Consider the following 27,754-nt stretch of genomic DNA (forward strand, 5'->3'; position numbering starts at 1 on the left):
AAATTATACCCCTTCCAAATATCTGCACATCTAACATATGGAATCAATGGAACCAGATAGCCAGCGCAAGACCAAATACAGATATACGATGGAGGTTGTGGCACAACATCTTGTCTGTCCCGCTTAAACTCCACGAATTTCAACTCCGAGAATCAGATTTTTGTTTCTTCTTCTACAACACTTCAGGTAAACTGGAACACGTATTTCTGAAGTGTCCTATCGTATGAACAAGATGATTATCACATACACTTATCGGGAAAGCTTATTTCCCGATAAGTATATCTATCGAGAAATAAGCTTTCCCGATAGATATATGTCTGAACAACACTTCATGTATGTTTACGAGCGAAACCACGTAGTAATGTTCCCGAAATATGAACATGAATGAATGAAAGCCAATGTGAACCTTCCAGTAGATGCAAGTGATGGCACAGTGTTTTTGGGAATCAAGAAAGATTTTTTTTTCTTTGTTTTATAATTTAAACCTTTATATTTTTATAACGTCATCTATGCTTTTAATGTTTTCTTTAAAATATAAATCGTTCTTTGGTTACACATCCCAGACACAATAAAAATAAAAAAATAAATAAAATGCAGCGTGTAAATCTGCATGCAAATGCTGTCGTGTGGATTGTTCTGAGGCTTATGGCTCTGCCAAGAGAAGTGATACAAAATCTTGCTACTGCATATGTTTTGCTTAAAGCAAATCACAACAATACGCTACTGAAATAACTTCAAGAAAAATACATGTTAACTTTATACATGTACAATACTACTAGTACAGGAGGAACACTGAAAGTGATCTTTGATATCACAAATTATATTGATAATTCGTGATATCAACTGATAATGTATCTGGCTGGAACTGTTTCATTCATTAGGTGTATCAACAGGAGGAAAATCGATATGAACAAAGGGATTATCTAAACAATTTCCATTGAGAGCAGCAATAAAGGGGGGGAAAATGCAATGAATGAAATGATCCCCTTCCTTGTGTGATTGATATTTGCAGGCAAATTTAACTCAAAGCTCCTAAACACCTCAAAATACGCTAAGCGTCACTTGTAGCAATATTTATTGAACTCAAAGTTCAATTACACCTACTGGCGTTTTCTAAAGTCCCTTCTAGACACTCCATTTCCTTTTAAATTCACGCAGAAGGCACAAGACTTGACATAGACGTCTCCTCTCACAGAAAGCTCCTATGGGGAAAGAGGAGTGGAGAATAGTCCTTTAGATGCGTTCCGTTGAGATTCTTCCTTACGAAACCCGGATGTCGAGATGAATTGGTACGAGGGAAGCACTGGAACGCAAAAGTTATGCTTCTCATATGAAATTCAATTACAGATAGATTTTTATATACACAAAAACGTCAAACTGCGTCTGAGAGAGAAAGTAGGGACAAAATATTTCAGATGAATAAAGCAGATAACGATAATTGTTGATAAAAGGTCATCCATGTGAGATATATCATCAGTATGAAGGAAAGATTGCGAACGAAATGCGCATTTGTGTAGGATGCTTTCCATCTCCCCTACTCTCTCTCTCTCTCTCTCTCTCTCTCTCTTTCTCTTGTATTAATCAATTTAATAATTCAGATATCTGCATGCTCTTTGTGAGACAAAAAAAAAGTTTACAGTATTTTAATACGTTTTTTTTTTATCCTTTGAATTTCCGCACCCCACATTTAATGACTGTTCGCTCACTGTGGAATATCCTGCATAATTCAATGAAACTTCGATAAAATGAAGGGGTTAAGTTACTAAAACTTCTCCCCATAATTGCATGCATCCTGGGAAACTTAATCGCGTCTGAAGATCTGCGTGTCGCGATTATTTGGCGACCTTTCCAGTTTTTCACGAAGAACCTACAACCCAAATGAGTCACTCTTTTTGAACGAGAACAAATTTCAACTCATAGATGACGCCCCACTTTACTACGGCCAAAAGTTGAAGCTTTTCCAGTCACTTTTATCGCCACTTTTCACGTAACCCATTTAGACAAATCCAGGATAATGCGAATTACAAAGGACCCTTGATAAATAGTTTAAAAAAAAAAAAGTTGACTGAATACAACTCAAAGTGAAAATACATATTATAGTGGCCACTGGAAAGAAAGGGGGGGGGGCGAAAAGGTCCCTCTCTCACAAGAATTTTTTTCATTCTTCAATGGAGATACTCCGAGAATTAGGTAATATTATAAAGGGATATTACCAAATGTCGCCCTATTTATTATATAAAAATCATAACGTATCATATGCTAAACAATCAGCGCATTAATACATGATGAGTAATTAAAGTCTAATAGCTAAAACTCTCCCTGCATATTATAATTACTTTATATATATAAATATAGATACACACACACACTTTAAGCCATTTGGCTTCTTATAAACAGGGTGGTGTCTTTAGGTGGGAGACGAAATTTATCTTCCACCTAAAGACATCTACAAACAGGGCAGGATTCGAACTCGCAACCTGTTTAAAAACGAGTGTATTAAATATTCGGCCAAGGCCAGCAATTTACTGAAATATATTACTGAAATCCTTTACAAGTATATTTCATGGAAGGACAGCTTCATTTATGTTTCATGGATGATGTCCCACATGTCTTATCTTCAAACAAACAGAATTATTGTTATTTTATATACCGTATAGAGGAAACAGGTTTTACAATGTTTTAACGATTGGTTGCGTTGGCTAACTAACTACGGATTTCAAGATGTCTGTGTATTAACTGTTATGTGCTTATTAAGTTACATTTTGTGAAATTGGCGATATTCACTTGCATGCCTAATTAGTTATTTTTAGTGTAGACGACATATCACCTTGAACACTGCTTATTTCGAATCACTGCTTGATATGCGTGCGTGCGCTAAGAGCCAAAGTGTGTTTTCCTTTTTATGCTCTGCAACATTTCGACTCGCACTTGTTAAATTTCATGCCAATAATTAGAATTAAAAAAAAAAAAAAAATCATCTTCGTTAAAATTTTACAGATATCGTTTAATTTTTTTCTGATGTTACTTTTGGGCTATTTCTTTACAAAATAATACAAATACCGTACGATATGCAAATATTGTCATCTGCATGTTGGATAGTATGAAGTAAGCCGAGACAGAACATACGACTGCAGCAGTTTGGGTTATTTTGCTTTGGAAACGAAAAACACAATTAAGTAAAGTGTTTATTAATTTATGCACTATTATTTTCATGCAATTTCACATCAAACAATTAAATGTGAAAAATCTGCTGTAAAATGGACGCACCAATCTATGATCAGGATTTGGAACATCGAATTTTGGCAAATGCATTTCCACTTGAATGCCCATCTGAGAAAACATGAAATTTATTTTTTCTACATCCCTCTGAAATAAAAGATAGATAATCAAGGTATATAAATATAAGTGTATGCATTTTAATTTTAAAAAAAGGAACCATTACAAATTTCTAATATCGATAACCGATATTAAAACATGGATCTACTGAACTACATCACAATAATCAGAATGGTATTTTTAAAAGTATGCCAAAAACCAGTATCCATATAAAGAAGATAAATAAAAACATATATGTGATCTAACCATGTTTATTTCGAAAGGAATCTGTCGTCTTCAATTATAGCAGCATGTAGCGCGGTTTGCAGCTGAACATCAATAGTAATAGGATGCACAGTCAAGCTGGTTATTCTAAAACGGTAATTTAACTTGGCTGATAGCGTTAATATAGGAAATTCAATGAGTTTGGCTGTTGATTACCAAACCAATTAAAGCTATGAAGTGAGTGTATTATGTCTGTAATTGCGTGTGAGGCGATTTTTAAAATCTAAAGATGAAACAAAAGGTGTTTTGAAGAATTCGTATTTGCATTTAATGCAGCTGTTCATTTAAAATTGTAAAAAACTAGTAGAAAGATATTTTTCAATTGGAAACTCTGAAGTAATTATACAAAAAACTCCCCTGAAAAAAATGAAGAATAAAATATGCCCCCCCCCTCCTAAAAATCGGAATGTTTTTGCATTTCTTTTCTGTCATCAAACTGAACAAGACATCATTCTAAATACCTCAACATTATACCACGAGAAATTATTTCGAAATAATTTTTCACTTGAAAAAATCGATCACGCTTAGCTTAGAAAAAGACATCGTTCAACTTGAGAAATCTTACAAGAATTATAGTGTCTTGAAATAGACGGTACCATCGCCACTATCTACAATCTCTCCTCGACATAAGAGACGGAAACTATACCGATATAGTTTGACAATCCCATCTATTTCGAGAAGCATATTCTCTTCGTTCAATTTCTTCTTGACAGAACCAAAATCTCAATGAAAAACTGCAAACCGCGCCAGCGTACTATAAAAGAAACTATGCTCAACATATTGTGATATTTAGAAACTATAAAAAGAAGCCTGCGGGTTGAAGCTGACTGAATCTCACGCATCGATCATACTATGCTACACTTGTTTTCAAAAGTTGTCTCTCCCAAATCGTTCGCTGCTGATATTACAAAAGTGTTAGGTGAGAAACTTCTGCTTAGTTTGGATTTCTCATAAAAGGCTTTTATGATGTAATAAATATTAGGGAGGGAGAGAATAGAGAAATAAATCATATTTTAGAATTTTAGCCATTAAAATGGTAATATTGTTTACATCAAAATTGAATTTCAAATTAAGTTAACAAGAGAATGGGTTTTCGACAAGGTACTTCCAAATCTCGATCAGTCTCAAGAGGAAATGTATTCTTCAAATTCGCTTAACAATTCAAGCAACCAACCAACAGATAAATGAACTCATCATGGCTACTTCTATGTTAATTCAACCAACCTACAAATTCAGCATTATCCTGCTGAACGAACTAAAACCTGTACCTTAAAATCTATAAAGTGCACGTGTATATTTTTATACCTATATAGCACAAATGATGCGGCATGGTTCGTGTCATACCACAAATTGAGAGATGATTCTCCAAACTTCCTAGAATAAGAAACAAATTAATAATTAATTAATCGATTTATTGCATTCCTTGAACAGTTCTGGAGTCATCAAAAATGCTTTATCGAAACATTAACAGTATCGCATTTATAGCACTTGCTTCAGGAACCGAATTTAGCAGCTAAAAATAAATAAATAAATAAATAAATAAAAAACAAACAAACAATTTACTTTCCAAAGAGGAATATATAATCCACACAAATGTGCTGATAACAGAACTGCGATCCATAATCCGCATATCATTTTACCTCGAAACTTGACTGCATAATAGAGATTCTCAATTTAACTCACTAGCGGCATAAAGTAGAAACTGAACGGTAGCAGTTTCCCCATTTAGGACATCTTCAGCTTACGTAATATCCTGTGGACAAAAAAGACACATCTGTCTTGCGGTGTCACAGTCAAATGTCAATAGATTAGCCATCAGTGGAGTATACAAGACACTACACGGTAGCAGATGGCACTGATAACGTCGACTTGGAGATATAAAAAAAAAAAAAAAAACATCGTGAAAAGAAGAGAAATCAGCCTTCAACCCATACGGTTTTTTAATATTATTTTTTCATCAACGCCAGCCTTATTAAAAAATAGACAGGCGAAGATTATATAGAGGAAATCTAGAAAACTATTCTTAAAAGTAGTTCTCTTGCGATAAGCGGCATCGTCTGTTGAATTTAATTGACGATGGTTCGTCTATTTTTCTTTTTAACTTTCATTTTTCCACTTCAAGCAGAAAGAAAGACATTACTACTATTCTGTTTATCGCATTCTCTGCGGGTGTAGCGCATGCTGCTAAGTGACGCATGACATGGGAAGGAACAATAAGAATGCAACTTGAAACGCTGTCGACATCAGACACCTCCATTAAAGACTCATTGATCTTTTTCTGGGATGCGAAGGTGCGCCAACGTCCGTTAGGTCAAATAAACGAAACTCCAAAATAAAGTAATCTCGACATGAAAAGCGTCATGACAATACAAGAAACCACCAAAGGTAAACCAACAGTTGAAAGTAAATAAAGAAAAAAGTTCACTCATGAACCATAATACAAAAAACCTTAGTCAAAAACTAACTGAAATGTAAAATGCACTCAACTATAAAAGAAAAATATAAAGATTCATAAAACTAACAAGGGAAAACAAGCACATGAGCTAAAAGCAATATCATTACAAGCAAAATACACATAAAACTTTTCGCAAATAATGCGATAAAAATAAGAAAATCTAAGAAAGGAATCAAATCAACTTTTTGTTGTTGACGTTGTTCCTAATATCTTCTGAGCAGATAAATGGCTCATTCTGGCAAAGTACCAAAAAAATGAACCTTTTAGCAATCGTACTCATTAAGCAATCTTGATAAAGCAAATGCCATAATTATAATCCAATAAACAGAAAATTCTAATATAAGTTGAGATGCGATTTTACTTTTCAGTTTAATCACAGCTCCAGTGAACTAGATTAGAAAGAATTGGATCAAAATAGTCCATAATTCATGTGTACTGTGGGCCGAAACACAAGTGAGCAAGATGCTACCGAAATTGTGAACACCATTTCCTAATGACGGTAAAATCTGCTTAATTGTATGAAAAGGTTTAATAGGCACCCACTGCCATTATTTTTTTCCCTGGGAGACTGCTCATTGGAACACCGATTCGTTAAATGTCATCTTTTTTTTTTTTATTATTTATTTCTGTGTTCCATCGTGGAAGACAATGAATATTGATTCAATCATCCATCATCATTCTAAGGGACAGTCCCTGTGGTTATGGAGAAGAAACTCTACGGAAGAGAGTTTCTCTTATGTGAAGGTCATCCTGTTTCCGCCTTTCCTCTTTGGTAGCTTATAATCTCCTCCCATTAATTTAATCAACTCCTCTAAGAATGTATATTTCGACCATCGTCTTCTTCTTCTTCCTCCCCCCCCCCCTTAGTATCTTCCCTTCTAATACGTTTATAATACATTTGTTATGTCTCTACGCATCTCATTGCATCAATGACGTCACTTTATATTCATCCATAGTTTCAAATAGACTGTGACAGTTGCTGGTGATAATGTAACTTTAAAATCTTTGGGAACGTATCATTAACTCGTGAAGTGATAAATCTGCGGCAGAATGACTGGAAATGTCCAGAAATAGACGCTGCTTTGGATTGAAAAGCTTGAGAATGGTTCATTCACAGGATACTCATTGTGGAACACAATGCCTTTCTCATGAACCAACTGGACTATCCAAGGATACTGTACTGCAGCTTTACTTGTGTGTAAATTATTACGAATTTTAGAGAAACTTTCTGACATTACTTCCCTAATGTAGGGGGATGTAAGCTTTAAAGTGAGTGGTCAAACAGGAGTTCAATGAGTTACCGTTTCAATTATATAAAAAAAATATGTAAATCAGAGTGAATTGCAGAGGAAACTTATTGTTTTTGCGCTTAGCAAAAGATCTGAAGCTTTAAAATGAGTCGTATGCCTTGCGCTGAAACGCTTCCGTTAGCAGCAATTTCCAGCACTGGAAAAGGAATTACTAAATGTTACAAAGACAGATACTGTTAATCTATACTTAAGAAACTTATTTACATATTTATGGTATGGGTATAAAAATATGAAAATATTCCGACTTTATTTTTATTTTATTTCACATATATTTCGATTTATTTCATCAATCCAATTATATTCTCGTCCATCCGAGATGTTGAGGTCCCTAATTAGGTTTTTAGGTAAATTAGTGCAGCCGGCTTGCCACTTCTCTTCTGCATCCCCCTAAGGGCGAGTATTTTATGTCTATAGATATATGTGTGTTCACTGGGCTCCCAGAGAAAACCCACCTCCGTATGAAATCAGCTAACTTACCTTTTAGTTGAAAACTCCTGATAAAAGTTCTTTGTGGCATAGACGGAATTCGACCCATGTCTCGACAACCAAAGGACTCCACCAAACCCAACTAACTACGGAGGCGCCACCGTGATTTATTATTCCATCCAATTTAGGATAAATTTGAGATACATAAGAGATCGCATTTACTTCTTTATTTCAGGCTATATATTTTATTTCTGGACTCGACAATAGAGATCTGTCCAGCTTCGTGGCTCTGAAATAGTGATGTAGTCTTAAAATTTTGCAACTCACTATGCCTAAGTGTAATGCACTTTACCTGCAGAAGTTCCTTGTAGTATTACCAAGAAAACATATTAACATATTTAACCACATTCCTCTGGTGATTTGCCAATGTCATTTCTTAGAAAAAATAAATAAAATTATTAGTTTCAAGATGGGATCCATAAATGTATCACAATTTTTTTAAACCTCTTTGAATAAATAAATCTTTCATTGTAAAACTTACTTAATCAGTATCAGCATGTTTTTAAAGGTAAGTTTAGCAGAATGCTCTTATTAGCATCACTTTGTTCACCCATACAATTCTCTGTATGCATATGAAAGCGCCACCTATGTTTGGGATGATTATCAGCGGATGAAGACATATTGTAATTTTAAATTAAACTAAAGTTATGATAAAAGCGACACTTCTGATATCCTTTGATCCTTCTCTGGCCGATCTGGGGGACGAAAAACCTGAATTTCCAGACAGGAAATAAAAACTGTTACCATAGTATGAGACTGGCTAAATCGCCTTTGAATTAGAAAGATCCGCCTATAAAAATTCCTCTCCTCGTGAAGAGAATTGAACAGAGGCCTTTTCCCAATAAAAGCAATGTCCCGTCGTTCTTCCGACTACGCTACGGGAGTGTTAGGAGATGATTCATGATTCATGAATACTGGATGAGAATATTACGAACTCCCCACCTCCAAATGGTCCCTAGCATCAGCTATTTGGTCCGCTTAAGAAACAGTATGAGGGACACATATTTAGTACGCCTTCATGCTTTATTAACTATTTATTTATTTATTCTTACGGTTAAAATATAATGCACCACGCTCTCGCTAAAAAAATTAATCACTCCATCAAGCATCTATACACTATTTTAATCACTGATTTCCAAAACAGCGATCTTAGCAAATAACTTTAGTTGCATACATCCCAAATTCAAAACGAATATACGCAATTTTTTTCATCTTTATTAAAAACCGCATTTATAAAATTTAACTGTTTAGGTTCTTTTCTATTTCTACTAGGGGGGAGGGATGTCTCCAACATAACATTTAATAAAATTAACCGGGCAAGTACTATATTATACAATACAAGTCTTGAGCACTTTATCTGGCATTATTTCAGATGGAAAATTATGCGTTGAACGCGTTTTCTCATTTTCATCAATAATATCGATTTGAAGATACTGAACCTGATGATCGGACATGAACATAAAATACAACTTTCAAGTTTTCATTATGTTCCGGAAAGGATTTGCAATTTTTTGATATAAAACGACATTCTCCATCAAACGCGACCCATTCGTTTTAATCTTGTAAGTAGACAATTACAAATAAAATAAGTTTTTAAGTAATATGCATCACAGCATGATATCAAGTAATTACATTTTCATATGCAAGATAAAAATAAAATAAAATAAAAACTCTAATAGTAATGAGTCAGTGTTGAAAAATGCATGTAACATAACATAATTCTTTCCGAAAGAAAAAAAAAATAAATAAATAAATAAATATGTTGCCTAGTTTATAAGTGCTGATTTTCAGAGCAGTACTGGTAACATTTTTTGTGTTCATTCTGCGAGCTAAAAGGGGCTGTTTCTGTGGAATGTGAACCACTCGTTTCAAACATTATCGACCGGCAATAGCTTTGAACTGCCGCCAATGCTGAAACCGAAAGTGTTTTTGTTTTTTTTTTGGTCATTGAACTGACTAATAATAGCTGAGGACTAGTCTTAAAGAGAACCAGGATAATTATGACGGACAAACGTTGATGGGTGTTTGCCAAAGCAATCGGGGTTACCAGACCAGTAGATTAGTCTGTTATTTAATGTGTTCTTCTGGCCTGGCCATTTATTTATTTATTTTTACTCCTGTTTAGAGGGATGGGAGGGGAGAAATAATTTCTAGGAAACAAAAACCTTTCCGCCTTCATATCAGCCTGACTAACACCTTCATATGATTGGTTACTTGTGTAAAGAGTAAAATAATCATACAGACTGAAATTTTAACCATTTGAACTGGTAGCCTTTTCTGAAGTCAAGGATATACTGAATGAAATAGCGCATCGTTATTCTCCATTATTCGGCACATAAACAGAACTTTGGCGAGTGGCTTCTCATTTAACTATAGACTTGGTGGTGACAAAGGTTGAGAAATAAAGTGCGGACAAATTTAAATTCTCAACACCCATCAGATATAAACTGCATTTATTCAAAATAAATAAAAAGAATTCAGCTGAAGAGAAGGCAATGATGGCTCTTTAGCTCAATTTTGCAGGTACTGTATTAATATTGGTGTGATATTCCACAACTGAAGTGCACTACTGCAAACCAACTACAGATACTTCACAGATAATGGCTAAATTATCGTTGCATTGATGATTTTTCCCCCCTAGCATCTGCAGACTGTATCATTAGTTGTTGTTTATAACTTTACAAATATCAAAGCTAATATATATAAATGGAACTTGGAAGTATTAAATAATATATAGAAGTAAGTTATATAATAATAATTTTGCCTCTATTTAGTTATCTATGATCTGCTGTTATCTGTGCATGCCTATTGCCATTTAACTGCGGAAGTTCCTCAAAACATACGTGGGTTGCCTATCGACAACTAACGGGAAAACAAAGTAATCAGGTTCATAGCAATGTGTCTCAGATATTTTCCTATATCCGCTGATAGGAAAATGACAATTCTATCGCTGCTTATCCCACTAGGTGATGGCTGTTACTCACGGCACAATGAACATCACAAACAAAGCGAACTTACAAACAGAATCCTCCCCAGCAATATTTTATTTAACTGAATTCTCTCAATTCAATAATCTAGAAATAAATATGTCTATTCGTATTGAGTATTAAAGAAATTAAATAAACCGTTTCACCATTCACAAGTTTATCATTCAATCCCCAAAAGAAACACTGGTGAGCAGAATACTAATTACCATAAACGACTTCGTTATTTCCTAACACATCAGTATTTTAAGATTAACTATACAATTAAAACCACGCTACCGGCCAAGACGTCAAGATTATCTTGGATGCGAAGTGCATATTAAAATTGTAATCCTATTGATATTACATTGAAATATATGATGGATACGAAGCGTATGAGGATGCGTATTTGATCCATAATGGCCGGTAAGGTGGTTAATGGCGATGTCATGAATTAATGCTGTTTATTCATTAACATGATTATATACTGAATGGCATCGTCCTGAGTTTACACATCCACCAAATCTCGTTCTGTCACGCATGAAGGTTGCAACATTTATCATTCGAAACATCATGACGTATACGGCGATTTACTCTCAAAATGGTAGTTCATTTTAGTAAAAAGAATAAACTATTAGAAAGTTAATGTAAAAGTATTGTTGCGATCCCCTAAATAAAGTGGGAGGCGAAAACAGCTTAATGTTTAAAATATTAATTTAACAAAATTATTGCCTGAGCATATATTGTTTTTAACTTATTAACTCGACTACTTGAATTTTAAAATAAGTCATTAAAAAAATTTATTTTTTTAAGGAGGTCATCATCTCCTTCATGGAGATCATAAGTTCTTTAAAAGTGGTCACCAAATACTTCGCGATACTGGAAAGCAGGAGAACCACAGAGAAAGACATTCCTCTTATATAATCCTCTTCTTAACACGTATTAGTCTAAAAGTAATGTAGCTATACAAGAGCCATTATGAAGGTCTAATTAATGGCACGATTGTGGTATTAATTAAAGAGTTGAAAATAAAAATGTATCCTTTATGATATCGATTATTCAGTGTTTTCATTCCAGTATGTTCCAATCTGCATGATTTTCTAGTTCAGTAACCTTTTGCCATTTTCCAATACAAATTTTTAAATTGTAAGACGTCGTCATTAACCGAATCTTCTTACAATTTTCAAGTTTCTTTTAAGTGCTTAACAAACTTTTGAAAGCGATCATTATCTCCAACAGTTGATTCTTTATTCCACAACATTAAATTCTTGCAATTTTTAAACACAAAGTAGGTTCTCATTTTTCGTTTAGAAGACTTAAATTCGCTAGTCTGAAAATGTTGATGTTCCCTCCAAATCGCATTTCTTCAAACGCATCGAACGAAGATATTTCATTCGTTTTAAAAATGATTTTAGAATCTTAAAAACGATTGTAGAAGCACACACTACAAGAAGCTTCATAGCAGTACAGCTAAAGCGAAAATGAACACTTAAAATAATGGATGGAAATTTTGTGAAAGTGGTAAATATGGGTGTGACGACTGGATGAATAAAACTCTACATAATGAGCAATTTACAATACCATGTACATGATCCTAATTCAACTCGGTGGATGGGTGGAAAGATAAAGCTAACCTTAACAAAGTAACTTTATATTAATACTATTAAGAATTATAAAACCAAATTCTGATGGAACACTGGACATGTGGATGTCCATGCGCAGTTTTGAGATATCTCCATTAACTAACCACCGAAGTGAAAATATAAAAAAAAAAAAATTCTGAAGAAATTTAACGTCACGCTGTCTCTGAAGTTGATGAACTAACTGCATACTGTTTGCAAGTTACGTCTTAGCGTGAGTAATACATGAATTGGGTGACGCCCATCACACGACCCTAAGAAACCGTGTCCCACTTTCGGCTGGGAGAAGTTCCAAAGCGACAGCGCCTAGTTTTACCGATTCGTAAATCCCAACCACGCTGATGAGAAAAGGAGAAGTGTCAGGTGCGATGTTTTAGCAACATCAAACGCCCCTAAAACAATTAACCTCGGAAAACTTTACGAAGTCGGTTAGTGGGGTGGAGGGAACTGATAAAAAGGGATATTATCTTTCCAGTGCTATAGAAAATCGAGATGATTGGCCTAATTTATAAACGGGTTAAGGACATAAAATTATGTACACACTATACCACACCTACCTTTCTTAAGTTAAAAGTAACTAATATTATATCAGTGATATTGAACGCCCTCGCACGTGTTATCCAGTTAACATACATATATCTCTTGTTTAATTTTCAAAACAAATTAGATATTCTTTGGATTGGTGCAAATATAACTGGTCCATGCGTGAGAATTCAAACAACCCCAGCATTTACGGCAGCAACTAGCTCGATAGTGGAAGAAAAAAAAATCTGTTGTTGTTTTTCAACACATTTCAACGCAAAATGCGTTGAGATTAAAAAAAAAAAAAATCCTGGAGGGCGTTTTTTCTTCTTCTTATTTCTTTTCTTTTTTCTTGGGGGGGGGGGGGGTGGCTATCTGTTGTCTTATATGCCATCTTGGATGATATGAAAAAAAGAGAGAGAATTACTTAATCCGTTTCAATTTTTATTTCTGGACTGCATAATTGCATTCGTTCAAAAATCAGTTTCGAATGTTCGTAAAGACTGGAAAAAGGGAGAAGAAACTGAAAGAAAAAGCAGAGCAAGAGCGAAGTCCCTTCGAATCAAGTAACTAGTATTACATCACGAAGTAAAAAGCTGTTAAAAAGTCAAGTGCTAAGTAATTAATCAAAGTTACACTCACGAGAACTCTGACTAGATCTTTACTTAAGTTTAAAATTACTTTTTCTGCTTTTTTTTTTAATTTCCCGAGTTAAAAAAAAAAAAGGAGCAAATGCAACTGATTAGCTTATCTTTATCTTTTTCGCTAAAGGTATATCTTTCTGCAAACAGAGGAGAATGATTTTCCCTGTTCCATTGCAGAATCAAAAACAGATCAAATTAATTCCACAAGAAAAAAAAAATTCTTTTAGGATCTACTTTTTTTACATTCTAAAAAGCTTGCTTTAATCATCATCCTGATATCAAGTTTAAGCATAAGTGAGAGGCTTTCTCGATTTTATTTTCCGTATTGTTTCTTAAAATATCTTCAAAGCACTACATTCTAACAGTGTTACATGATTTTGATTATGTCTACAATTATCCAAAGTATTTCGTAAAACTTAAATTTCTCGATGTATTCAACCTTCTGATTCGTACAAACTGAGGATGGATGCGAACTTCATAACAACTGTCGATATTATCCAATATATTTCGATGTCGTCAGATGCCATTGTCAAATTACAAACCTTGGGATATCGAAAGCACGCAACGATGCAATAAATCATCCCTTAATGCACGGAGACAGAATATGTTGACAAAATAAACCCATCTAACATTAAGCATACAAAAGACTCCGGTCAGTGAACTGTGGACTAGACTGGGTTTATTTCGGGATCAATTAAATATAACGTACCGAAATTCAATGCTTATTATTATTATATCGTTATTATAATTATGAATGCACGCGAGCAAATTTCTATTCCAAAAATCTCCGTACAGCTCTTTTCAATTTAAATATTTGTGCTGTATATAGAAAGCAACTTCATTATGTTCTATATACAATATTTTTTTTTTCCTATTGTTCACACTGATAGATAGCCGCAAGTGTATTGTTTCGGAAATGTACGTGGTCCCATATTTAGAAAGTTATTTACTAAGAAAAAGATAATAGGAAAAGAATTGCACAGGCAAAGGATACTAGATCCAACATTATTTTAAATGTTTGTAGAAACTATGAAGGTTTCGTAAATTGACCTGAGAGCTTACGAGAATACAATCCTCGGCATCCCCGAGTTGCTTTAGCTTGCACTACTTAAAAGACACGAGAGATGCCCAAGCGTTCACACAGTATATTCGCCTTTTATTACTACATTTGATCCAGGTTTCACTGGTCTGATAGCTGTTTCGAACTGGTTGGTTCTCTTCAGAGACCAGGCAGAAACCTTAAGAGAGTAAAAACTCTCGTTCAGTACTAAGGAAATTAATGTCAGAGAAATGTATTTTTCGTAAGTGAACTCTCGGTCGCTGCGTAAAAAAAAAAAGGCGAAAAGAATAAACGCCATTGCATCATCTCCAATTACTACCAAGGGCGAAGAGATATAATTAAATGTTCATACTTAGTGTACATAGGTATGAATATGTTAAAAGCATAATTTCCAACTAAATGTATACTTGCTAAACCTTGTTAGGGAAGAAGGGCTTCAAAAATTGTGAACTGCAAAATATTTTACTGATATATATATATATACCTATCCCTTGAATTAAGTTCTGTTTGTATAATAACTTAACTTTTCTGATGTAATAGTTGCTGCGCAGAAAAAAAAAAATAATTCATACATCTTGCCACCAGGGTATTTTATAAATCTATTTACAAGTATAATACGTTCTGTTATCAACATGGGAAATTAATTTAAAAGTACCATTCTTATCGCTAAATCTTCTCTGTTTGTGGTTCGCGAAGAGCCTTGTGATATTTTTCATGAGTACTAGCGAGCACTGTGCTGCTCGCCAATACTCATGAGAAAACTTATCTCAACTTTACTAAAATCCACAGAACGACAAAAAAACATTGTCGCCAACAATAGCCAACAGCAGAGCAGCACGCGATGGGACTTAACAGCACGAGCAAGTCTAATTTATAGCATGCGATGAAGTGACGAAGTCTGTAACCTCGCTCTCTCTGAAATGATCACGAAACTCCTTTCCCCTCTAATAACGCGCACCAACAACAGAAAAGATGGTGAGTCATAATAGCGTCAAAACCACCCCCGCGAAACGCTGGCGGCAGGTCGCTGACGCGACATTAGGTATTTGTTTCCGCGCGGCTGCGGCTAGCCGCCACTTGACCACAGTATCCCGTAGTGGAAAGTAAGGCAGCTGTCGGATACACTTTCTGTCTCCTAAGCGCATGACTCATCATCATCTCTACCCCCTCCTAGCCTTTCACACGCAAATATATAACAGTCACTAGGTGGCCCTTAATTCCCTGTTTCCTAGAACAGAATCCTGCGCCAGTAGCCAAATCGATGTAGGCACATAGCATACATCAATAACAATGCGTATAAACGGACTGATTGAGCTGCTTGGGGTGCAAGGTTTTGTGTCTTTGATAGTGGAAGACATAAAGCATAGCTTTATGTTAGCATTAATAACTAAAGCCTAGCCCGGGAAACCGTTCAATGAATTATTTATTCTCACAGTATATTACTATTTTGTGTGTCTGTTTTCCGATCTGAATTAATAAACATGCATATATCCGACTGGTAGCGCTGACCTAAGATAAACTTTTGTCATGGTTGAAAATATTTGCGAGCATGCGTCTTGGAGGCTAGGGGTAATGGACAGCAAGCTCCCCACTCTCCTATGATGTACCTATTCTGCACAAAAACAGTGCAACCGAGCGATAGAAGTCAACAACTGTTATCAATGACCTTTAAGAGGGTGATAAGGATTTTTTTTTTCTTTCATATTCTTAATCGAACATGTGATGAAAAACAATTCAAAGTTCTGTTTTTTAAATGTGCCAAGTCACTCTTGAATGTTGTCTGTCACCATCTCCCCCATGAAATGTTTAACTCACAGTTCAGCTGAAACTGTAAGTTAAATTCGGTTGCCTTCTGCTTATGCACCGGTATTGTCGCTAATTCTGAATGAAATACATCACATTATAACATGTGCGCAAAAAAAAAAAAATTTAAAAAATGATAAAATGTAGCAAATGGACAGTGGTTTTATTTCAAAAATTAATTGTGTGCTTCTCAACTTTGATTCATGATTTATCCAGACTCTTAATTCTCAGAGGGCACACAAATAATGGTACCAAATCATGTAACTTGCTTCCTTTTTCCTTATAGGACAAGGATCCAGAGGAAAACTAAGATATAGGTGGATTGATACAGTAAAAATGTGAAAAAAAAAAAAAAAAAGCAGGTTCTGATTCGTGACTACTTTCAAGCATAAAATAACCAAATCTTTATTCCTGTTTTTTAGTTCATTTCTTATAAACCAAAATGTTGCTAAGAATACCGTGTGTTAAGTATATCAAATATAGTCAAAATGCATGTTCTTAACACAATGAGAATCATGGGAGGGAATGTGAGGCATCAGTGACCGCGATTATGTGAGGTCATCTGGGGACGATAACTTTCTTTGTCTTGGATCACCCGTGAATTAGCTGCTATCTAAAAACATACTCGATGTAAATTCTACGAACTCAATTTCCTTTAATCAAATATTGTCAACGTCTTTAATATTCCTATCACAATGCGCTTACTGTTTTATTATTGGTTAAAAGTGCCAACTAATTCTTGTTAAGTGTTATTTTAACCAATCATAATACTGACACATTTCTCCAATAGTATTAAAGAGTTAACAGAAACCTCTATGTCCTTCAAAGAGTTAAATTATGAATTCATTATTCAGAATGAACACAGCCAGTCAATGGTGCCGCTTATAGAAAAAACTAGTCTCGAATAGTGGAATTAACTGGTTATTCGGTTGCATATTGTAACAGTCTCAAACCAGCGTGTGGAATTCCTTCAAAGCATTGACTCAACAGAAGACAACTCCTAAAGAAATAAAGAAGACAGTTACGTAATGACAAAACAATCAACAGATAAAGAGGAAAAGAAAGAATTTATGTAAGGTGTTTGTTCAGTTACATGTAGTTATCAGCTTCACGTATCCTATAATCATGACACATGTTTCTTTACAATGTCCAAACAAAGTCTTCTTAAATTTAGCTAGTACAGAGATTTACAAAGTCTTAAGCCACGAATTATGGACAGTGAAAGAAACTATTGACAGTAAGTATTTGTGGAAAGATGTCAGGCAGCAAGGGATTCACCTGAATACAACACCAGTACGTGAAAATAATAATGTCGCTGCTTAATACATCAACAGGCGCCATAAATGGCGTCCTGAAATGCGATATCTCAAACGACGTGAGGGTATTAAGCAAAAGCCAAGCCGGTGTGCCAGAAATGAGCGGATCACAAGCTATTTCGTATCTAATCGATAACCCGTGACATCTTTTATACCATTCAAGCTTACAGACATGGCAAGAACTCGATTCTCGTCCAACTAGCCTTCAAGATCTGGATGAGCAAGCACGTCGACTATGGCAGCTGCAGTGGACCAGTGAAGGATCGATTGACAGAGAAGATGGGATGAAATGTGGAATTGAATGCGCGTGAATAAAACATGAGCCCTGTCTCTCCCACCCTGACTGGCCACGACCTCAGCGAGCGCTTGCCTTGTATGTTTGATGGTAGTTAGGTCTGCTGCCACCTAACTGTGTTGCAGTATGTCTCCATTGGATTTACTGGGGGGGGGGGGGGGAAGAGAGAGATACTCGCTCCACTGAGATCCTAATGCTTTGCTGGAGGGTCACGCTACAGCATTAACGTGTAAAATTTGTCCTGCGGGGATTTTACGGTGGATGACCAGAAGAACTAATGGAGACAAAATGTCTTGTTTATCATTTCAAAGAAATGGATATTTCCTCCTTTAGAACGGAACCATCAGATGGTTTCTTCAGCTCTCATCCATGAGGAACACCAAAAAAAAAAAAAAAAAAAGTCTGTAATCATTTCACACTTATTAAATTAACAAACCGCATAGACTCTTAAAATAATTACTAATAAAGAGAAAATCCTTGCCCAACTTAAGAGGATTTTCTTATTACAGAGCATAAAAAAGTCCGAGTCATTTCGTCGACACAAAAAAAAAAAAAAAAAAAAAAACTTTGTAAGCGATTTTTAAATCAGCAAATATGCACAGCAGTAACAGAACGGAAGTCAATGGCGTGGCAGTTTCCTGAAAACTAATAAATATATAAAGTAGCGCATATATCAAGTGCACCACTGCTCTACACTCATATATAACAACATTCAAACAATTTGCCTTTTAAATTATTTTCGCAGGAACCTTTCGCAATCATATACATAAACATTGAACATCTATACGATTCCATCTTATACCGATATTGTATTCATATATTCGTGATTTTATGTATTTTTCAAACTTTGTTTACACGTGAATCTGATTCCTCTAAGAGGATTATGCAACTTCCTGGCTTATGGTAGTATTGAATTCACTTTTTTTTTTTTTTTTTTTTTTTTTTTTACAAAAAAGGAATTACCTGAACTAGGGAGACGGACGATAATTAAGTAAGAGCAGACGTTCCTCTCGTATAGGATATGTTGCAAAAAATCTTAATTAGAGTGCAGTCGTTTCACAGCTAGGATTAAACTGTGTTGAAGCATGTCTGAAAAACAATTAATAAATCTCCACTACTGTCTATATTGGGAAGAAGATTATTGTAAATTACTGTAGCCGAGATCAAATGTGGTAAGTGTTCACATGGATGAATTGTAGACAGATAACGTAGCATGACTTCGAACCTAATTTACGGATTTGCTACCAATTTATTTTATGGAAAAAATAAAAATTAATTGCACTTTTGATTTTTTGAATCCGAGATGGACCACTAAACAGAATAATGATACTGATGCGAAAATCACAAGTAATGCAAACTATGAAAAAAACCTGTCATCCAATATCCACAAAAGAAACAAGGATGCATCATGTATTTGGGGGGGGGGGTAGGAAAAGAGCACAAGAATTGTTGCCGATCTAGTTAGAGAAAAAAAAAGCGCATGAGTAAAGTAACAGAAATTATTGAGGAAGTACTCAATTCAATCTAATGAGTGAACTTGTCGGCGTCCAACTTAGAGGTACAGCAAGAAAGAAGAGTTCACGTTGCGGTTCAAATGCTGGAAGTATTATTAATCACTCAATACATTAAGAAACCTAGATTTTTGTGAAAGAATGAGTAAAGGAGAAAAATGTTTCCCAAAGATATCATTAGTTTTATCGTGATAACAATATAAAGTATCTTATTAACTTTATTTATTTATGAGAGAGATTGCTGGAATACGTGACAACAGACAAAAGATTCTAGCTGTATAATAGCAAATCGCTCTAAGAACAGCTAATTAACATTTACAATGGACAGTTTCAGAGCTGTCAAGAGTGATTGAAGGTGTCTCTATCTTGCACAGCTTTTAGAGGAAGGGAGAGGGAGAGCACACAAAAGAAAGCGCGCATATTACCACTGCCCCGGCCTCGTGCATTAACGTGTTAGTGTAGAATGACCAAACGAAATTTCTAACGAGACTCTATTAGCTGTTAATACGAAATACGATGCACGAGCGACTTTGAAGACATCACTACCGACAACCGCTATAGAACACCGCTCGCTACGTGATGAACTTCCGTACAGTACCACTATGGCGTCGCTAATGCCCGATCTTCTAGCACAGGTCATCTATCAATGTCACGACGGCCAAGACGAGTTGAGAACAATATTCTCAGGTTTATTATTCTAGTTTCTACAGTAGAATAACAGCAGTGAGCCGTTATTGTGCCTCCAGTTGAGCACTTCCGCTGACGATGGACGCGTGATTGGTCTGAACTTGTACAGAGGGGAATTTTTTTTTTTTTTATTTTATTTTTTTTTTTTTTTTCCGCCTCAGAGATTACCTCTTGTTGAATGTAGACTTCGGGTTCTGCAGCGTGAAAACGAATTTCGCGTCTCTCTCCTGAGAAGTCCAATTCACAAAACAGCCTGCCAACCATTAGCATTAAATGGCACGCAGTGCTCCTTGAGCATCTCTCTATTTCTTCCGGTTCTCGGATCGAGGGATGAAATTTATTTGTCTGGCTCGGAGCATCAAAATGGAAATGGGTTCCCAAAGTCTGGCAAGAGAGGAATTTTCCTTTATTGATCTTTTACCCCTCTTTGTCTCTCCCCCTCCTCTTCCTCTTCTCTCTCTCTCTCTACTTCCACCTGTACATCGGTACATAATTGTATTTAATAAATGAACAAAACGCTGGATAAAAGATTCCGTGGTGGATGGTCGCTTCTGGAGCATTCAAAAATAAAAACAAGAAATTCTTGTGAAACTTCAATTTCTTATCATAGAAATATGCCGACCATGACTGTAATAGAATAGACCTGGTGCTTCTATTTTGAGAAGTAATTATAAAAGCTGTATTATCAAGCAAGAAACTCCAAAACAGGAGAAGGGAATACTATTGAGAAACCGATAAAGAAACCTTGTACAGAAAATAAATCATACAAAAATGATACCACTAACTTTTGGAACGCAAGTGGAAGCAATAACTCACCTCTGCAACTTAAAAATAATTCTAAGATAATCCGTAAAGACTGTACTTGTGTTCCCTGATGGCTGTGTGGAAGCGTCTACATTCCCTAGCCAACATCAATGAGATGAGTACGGTGTGGACTTGTTGGGAGCCAAGTAATCGGACGACACGTGTTCAATTGCCTCAGTGAGGAAAGATGATAGAATTTTTTTGCAAAATGGGCTACTGGGCCTTTTGAATGGTGTTCCTTTATTGACGCTGTAGCATCAGCAATATTTCCGTCATGGGTTTCCGCTTATGTGAACCAGCACTGTCATAATCAATGGACTACTCGAAGAAGTCCACATTCTTCACCAGCTAGAATTTTCAACTTTAATCTTTTAGACTACTGCACCTGAGGTTACATGCACGCAAGTGTTATTGCGCATGCAAAAGGCTAATTGGCAAGAATATATTGCATGGAGAATTTTGGACGCTCCACACTACATTCAAGTGACCAAAAGAGTGGACAATGCAGATATTAGTACAACCCGAGGAAATGGATATAAAAGGAGAGGGGTAGACATTCCGAGCAGCTATTGTAAGAGTTTTACTGATATTCATTTCTTAAAATAATTGATTTTCAAACTTAAAGTTTTAAGATAATATTAAATATTTTGTAACATTTTCGGAAATAAATGTTTAGCACAGCTTTCATTTTTTCCCCTCAAAATCACTCAAAGAATGAATCTGGAAGGCTGCTTTCTTTGATAAGAATTGAAATTCCGTGCTGTATCCTTTCATATAACCAGACATCAGTTTCTCGAGATCCCAGAAACACTCCACGGGTATCCTATCCGAGGCAGCCATGAATTCTTGTAATTCCATGGGATTTGCTAGCAGTGAGGCTCTATCGTGGACATCTCGTTCCATCACATCACATCAGAGATTCTCAATCGGACCGAGATTCGATAATTAGGCAGAGGGATCATTAAAATAACGTTCACTTTCATGTTCTGTAATCATTCCGGACGACACATGTTTTGCGAGATAAATGGTCAACACGAATGGGAGGCAAGAATAGGGCGGTGGACTGATGATCAAAAGTATAAAAAAACACGGCTTAGGCCATCACTCCACCACCTTTACTATTGTAAACAAAACACGATGGATCTATGCTTCGCGTTATTGCCACACCCTTGTCATTCGCAAGGAGTGACGAATACTAGTTCGTGTCATGAAATAACACGAACCGGTATTCATCACTCCGTACGACTTTCTCCAGTCCTGTGTTATCCAATACTGATGACCCTTCCTTCACCTTAGCCATGGCATATGTTTTAGTGTTCTCAATACTCGTGTGCTGTTATACTCTTTTGGGAGAGTATTCAACGTATGGCCTGTTCAGATCTCTCTCTCTCTCAGTCCTTCCTTGGTTCTACTATGCAGTAAGTTAACCGCAAAGTGTAGCACATGGACTTTGCAATTCTTCTTCTGTTTCTTTAAGATTCTTCGTTTGTCCGCATCGATCAGATACTTCCAGTCACACTTCCAGTCATGCCTTTGTCCGTCACACTTTTATATGTATTCCAGATATATTTGTTGCCTGTAATCATCTTAACAGATTTTAAAATATTTTTCCCGAACCATGTTACGCACTATCATCCCCATTTGAATTCGCTTGGGTCACAGTTTTTACCCATTATCACACAAACTTGAACACAGATACTGTCTCCAGGAGGCTAATTAGTTTTAAATGATTATAGTATATTAGTTTCGATTTACTGGAGAATTCATAGCATGCTTTCGTGCATTTATTTTGATGAAATGGTATATTTTTATGACTACAATTTGACATTAGTAACTCTAAAACTGTACATCTTCAAATGATCCTGCATTATCAGAGCCTGATAGCTAATAGTTCGAATTCAATTATATACTTCGTTGCTTGCTATTTGCAGACGATTTTTAAGCCCCCATTGCTTTTAGACGCGAGAACGGCAAAAATTCGATTGCTGAAACACGTTCACTTGTCCATCAGTACCTAATTCATACGACACTTAAAATGGAGGCACAGATAGCGTTCTCTGTAAGTCATGGAGAAACTGAGGGTAGGTAGAGAAATTATGTAAATTTTCTTACATGGGGGTTACTGAGTGAAGATCGCAAGCATATGCCTAAGGGATTTGAAACAACGACGGAGAGGCCTGTATTTCCTCGAAGAATGGCAAAAAGTTGATCGCAGGAGCAACGATCCAAGGAGAAAAATTACCATCAACCAAAAGACAAGTGTATTTGCATCGCCTGAAAGACAAGGAAAAAGCAATTTAAAAGGTTTGCATAATGTTACTGCTCTGAAATTGTTTTATTTGATATCATTTCAGGGATCAGCAGCTTGAAGGTTGGAAAAACATTCATCACGTAATAAAACAAGCATTTAGGCATAATTCATTTTCTCTGAGGTCACCTATTCGTATTTAGATATCAGAAATATTTGTATATTTGGTTTGATATGTGAGTCTTCGAAATCAGCCGGATCAGCATGTTATTAAAGATCATTATCACATAGTATAGGACTTTTAGTTCATATTTGCGCATAATTTAACTCTGAAATTATTTCATTCTAGGATTGTATTTTCTTGAGCTTTCCTGCCCACCTTTAATGAGAATTGTATGATGTTCTGTGATAACAGAACCATTTTAATGAGTTATAGTGATAGCACCTTACGACAATTAATATATGTAGAAATACAATTTCAAGTTACGGAAGAACTAAAACAAGTTGAGAACACGCTTTAAAACTGAACTGTACATTTAAAAGAGCCTTCGCAATCACATATGTTCGAAGCACATTCTTAGTCCACCAGGGTATGAAATACAAAACTCATATTCAACATATATTAATCCCAAATGTAACCAGATGCAATTCATCTTACCCATAATGCTTCTCTCAGATTACTGCTTGTTTCAAATGGGACATTCTTAACTCAAGTGATAAGGTAGATCTACAAACTCGCGGAATAAAAAATCAGCAAATATCGAAACAATATATGTGGTGGGGGAATATTATGCTGACGATGCACCTTAAGAGACCTCAAGGAGTTTCTACGAATAAATGAATTCTGAGTTAACATAAGATGCACCACCACCACCACAGTATTGCCTCCTCGTGAAGGTTACAGTGGTAACAATAGCAGATCCAGAGGAGGAGATGATTATCCGCTAAACCAAAACATAATAATGTGAATTTGCCGTTATATAAAAAAATAAACCCATCTACGTACTTCGTAAAATTATAGCATATATTTTTTAAAAATGAAATGTTATTAGGAAAAACTGAAAGAAATATTAACAAAACGAGAAATGTTTAAAAAATTAATATTTCTCAAACGTCCCTTCAATATTCAAGTTTGGATTTGCAGATTTTGCAACCTTTAGTGTATGGATGTGATACATACACACACAGTAACGAACAAAATGAGTACATCTCCAAGAGAGCGTTAAAAAAATTTATACTCTTTTCAGCACACATCCATGACTCAAATACAAATTGCCAATGAGTGTGGTGTTGGTTTGGGTACTGTTAATGCGATTTTAAAGAAGTTTAGGGAGACAAGTACCTTTTCTCCTTACAGAAAATGAAAATGTGGGCGAAAAAGGAAAACTACACTTACTCAAGATCGTTTACTAGTTAGAAAAAGCAAAATAAATCCAAGATTGTCTGCTGTAGACTTAAACAGACTTATAGATAGTGGAATTAATGTTTCTGACATGACAGTCCATCGAAGATTGTTGGAAGCAGGGAGGACTGCCCACAGACCAACTGTTCACGAAGGCTATGTAAACAGCTAAAAAAATTTCTCGGATTGTTTTGCATATGACAGTCCAGGATCACTTGTGCCTATTGATGGTATGATGAAAAGTGAACCAATACATAAAAATATTGCAGAAAAGAGTGGTCCCACAGATCCAGAAAGACAAAGAACTTGTCCTCTAACAAGATCTTACTCCATGTCACACTTCACAAAAAAAAAAAAAAGAGTTCCTCAAAAATTACATCGAACTGCTTCAGTGGCCAGATAACTCTCCTGACATTAGCCCACAATGAAAAAAAAATTGAAAATTAAATTGTGACAAAAAGGATAACTTAATACAATCGTTATAAAAGTATGGTTTCGAGATAAAGAAATTTTAAATTTTACTTTAAAATGTGAGTGTTCAAATTAATTTGTTCGCTACTGTTTATATCAAAAAAAAAAAATTCCCATAAGACATGGATCCCAGTGGACTGTTTAACTTCCCAAAGACTTTTTTATTTGTTTATTTTTAACAGAAATAACAGAGACGTAACTCACAAACACACAAATATTAAGTTTATATGCAGTCATCCTTTCCTCCCAGTAGGAATGATGCCTATTACTATATAAAAGATCATCGTTGCTAAAATAAACTGGTGGAGTTAGTCGCTATACTAATTTGTTACTTTTATAGTGTACCTCTCTAGATAATAAAAACAGTTTCGTTTACTTGTTTAACTAAGATGAATGTGATGTCAAATGGCAACAACAGATTAGTCAAACGCAAATTGCTTGTAGGATGTTCGCCATTACTTTGAAACTTTGTATTAAGTTTCAAGTCCAACTTGCGCCACAAAAAGCGGTAACATTTTAATGAATCCCTATTACGTTGATAAAATAGTACAATAAATGAGAATAAATTGTCAAATCCCCTGATAAATCCGCGCCAAGAAAATCAGATATGACTGAATTTGATTTTCATAAGATGCTGAATTTGGGTAACAGGACCACGAAAATCATTCGCTCAACAATTACTGCCGAGCGCTAGTGAGGCTTATCCTTTCGAGACCAAGTACACTGTGTCGAAAGTGGCACCCTCTTCGCTCCAGTGCTCATAAAATTTAATAACAGTATCGATGTGTTTTATTTTTAGTAGTGTTTTTTGTATATTTCAGTTCGAAGGATTTTTTTTTTTTGAAGTCGTCTAATTTTATATTATTCTAATCACGCTGTTCGTATTATTAAGGACAGAATTGTTTTGATTAATGTTGTTTAATGAGGTCTGATAATTTCATGATGACATAAGTTTACTTATGTCATCATTTACAGGAAAAGAAAAAGGAGGTTCGATTTTTAAATAAGTTCCATAATAGTTACCGAATAGAAAAAACTTTTTGTAGACCTTTCATAGAAAATTACTGTTACTATCCACGTCTCTTGCACCACAGATGGTGAGGCGAATTTTTTTTTTTTTATGTTTGAAGAAACTTGGGATTTTATCCCTGAAATTCAAAAACGACAGAACCCAAACGAGAACATACAACTTAATACTAATTAGATAAGAGACGGTGATCCTAAGTCTAACAAGTTGTGGGAATGAGCTCAATCTCGGCGATGAGCGATGGGTAAAAGAGAGTCCTATGAAATGGCATTAGATGATTTATTCATTTATATGTAGTGTAGTTTAATAATAAGCATATTTTATGCTCAGCAGAAGAGACCACTGATCCAAGGATCTACTAGGAATATATTTTAAACTATCATCTCTTTTTATTTACGAACGTTCTTTCATTCTTCGATTATTCAAATCTACCTTAACATCTGGTTTCGAAATATACAATATACCGCATGCTAATACGCATAGTCAAATTCGAAGAATCAAAAAATCTTTAAATACGTGAATTATTACTCTAGAACTCCTCTTGTATTTAAAATAAATAAATTGACCAACAAAGCAAAATCTATGAACATCAGAATGTAAGCTTTGTTACATTTCAGCTGAGACTAAGATGCAGTAACTAAACTGATGTTACTAATTTTTATTGCAACTGTTATATTATTTACCTTTTCGTAAAACCATTTCATTTCTTATCTAGAGTATACTCATGTGCTTAAATGATAGACATGACTGTAATTATGAAAATGTGTATTTTGCGACGCTTTTTTAAACCTCGTGTACAAATTCTGCCGAAGGCCGCAGAATTTATTAAAAGAAACGAGCCAAGATCGCGGAGTGATGAATGTTTAATGCATTTTTTTAAAATTTATTGTGTAATAAATACATACCCAGAGGCTGACTGCAAAATTCTCAGGGTGCAGATCTTTTCATTATTAAAAAACATCGCAAAAGAAAAATGCTCGTGTAACATTTAAACCAAAAACTGCGAGTTTTACGATTCTTCTTATTGTTAACCCTGTAACTCTATAAATTACCGATGTGAATTGTTTTCTCTTACTTGACCTCGTGATTTGGTTTCAAAAAGAAGCTTTATTATGCTCTAAATAAAGGACCAACAGCAAAACATACTTGATCGAAAAGCGTATATAAAAAAATAAATAAATAAACGAAAAGTCTTAGCAATGGCAGTTCTGTAATATATCAGTCTGTCCGATAATATTAATAACACCCACTGGACAACACTAACAAAAATACTTGACACTATTCCATGTACGAAATTCCGGTTTCCTCCGCTACCAAACGTGTGCCTATGTCTTTTGGTAACACCCTCTTCCATAGCACTAGACTGTCAGAAGAAAGACCGATTCGAAATACGAGTCTAGACGTTGTAGTGATTAATGTTAAAATTTCTGGAATAAACTACGTAGAAAAAGGAATAAAACGAATGCCTTAATCATTAAATTAAGTATTTACAACATGACGTTTCGCCAGT

At 35.2% G+C, this 27,754-nt stretch overlaps 1 protein-coding gene across 2 annotated transcripts in view; it reads right to left on the reverse strand.

Moving 5' to 3' along the window:
- The window catches only part of Appl (amyloid-beta-like protein), a 260,386-nt gene that overhangs the window by 173,057 nt on the left and 59,575 nt on the right, over positions 1-27,754 (reverse strand). Inside the window, exon 2 of one of the 2 annotated variants that reach the window (XM_090412642.1) lies at positions 3,268-3,366. The exons of the other annotated variant lie outside the window; for it this stretch is intronic. Within the exon in view, the coding sequence (XP_090268768.1) occupies positions 3,268-3,366 (99 nt within the window). The remainder of the gene's footprint in view (positions 1-3,267; positions 3,367-27,754) is intronic. 2 annotated transcript variants of the gene reach the window in all.

The sequence above is a fragment of the Typopeltis vanoorti genome, chromosome 23 (genome assembly GCF_054136105.1).
Source record: "Typopeltis vanoorti isolate ZY-2024b chromosome 23, IOZ_Tvanoo_1.0, whole genome shotgun sequence".
NCBI classification, from domain to species: domain Eukaryota; kingdom Metazoa; phylum Arthropoda; class Arachnida; order Uropygi; family Thelyphonidae; genus Typopeltis; species Typopeltis vanoorti.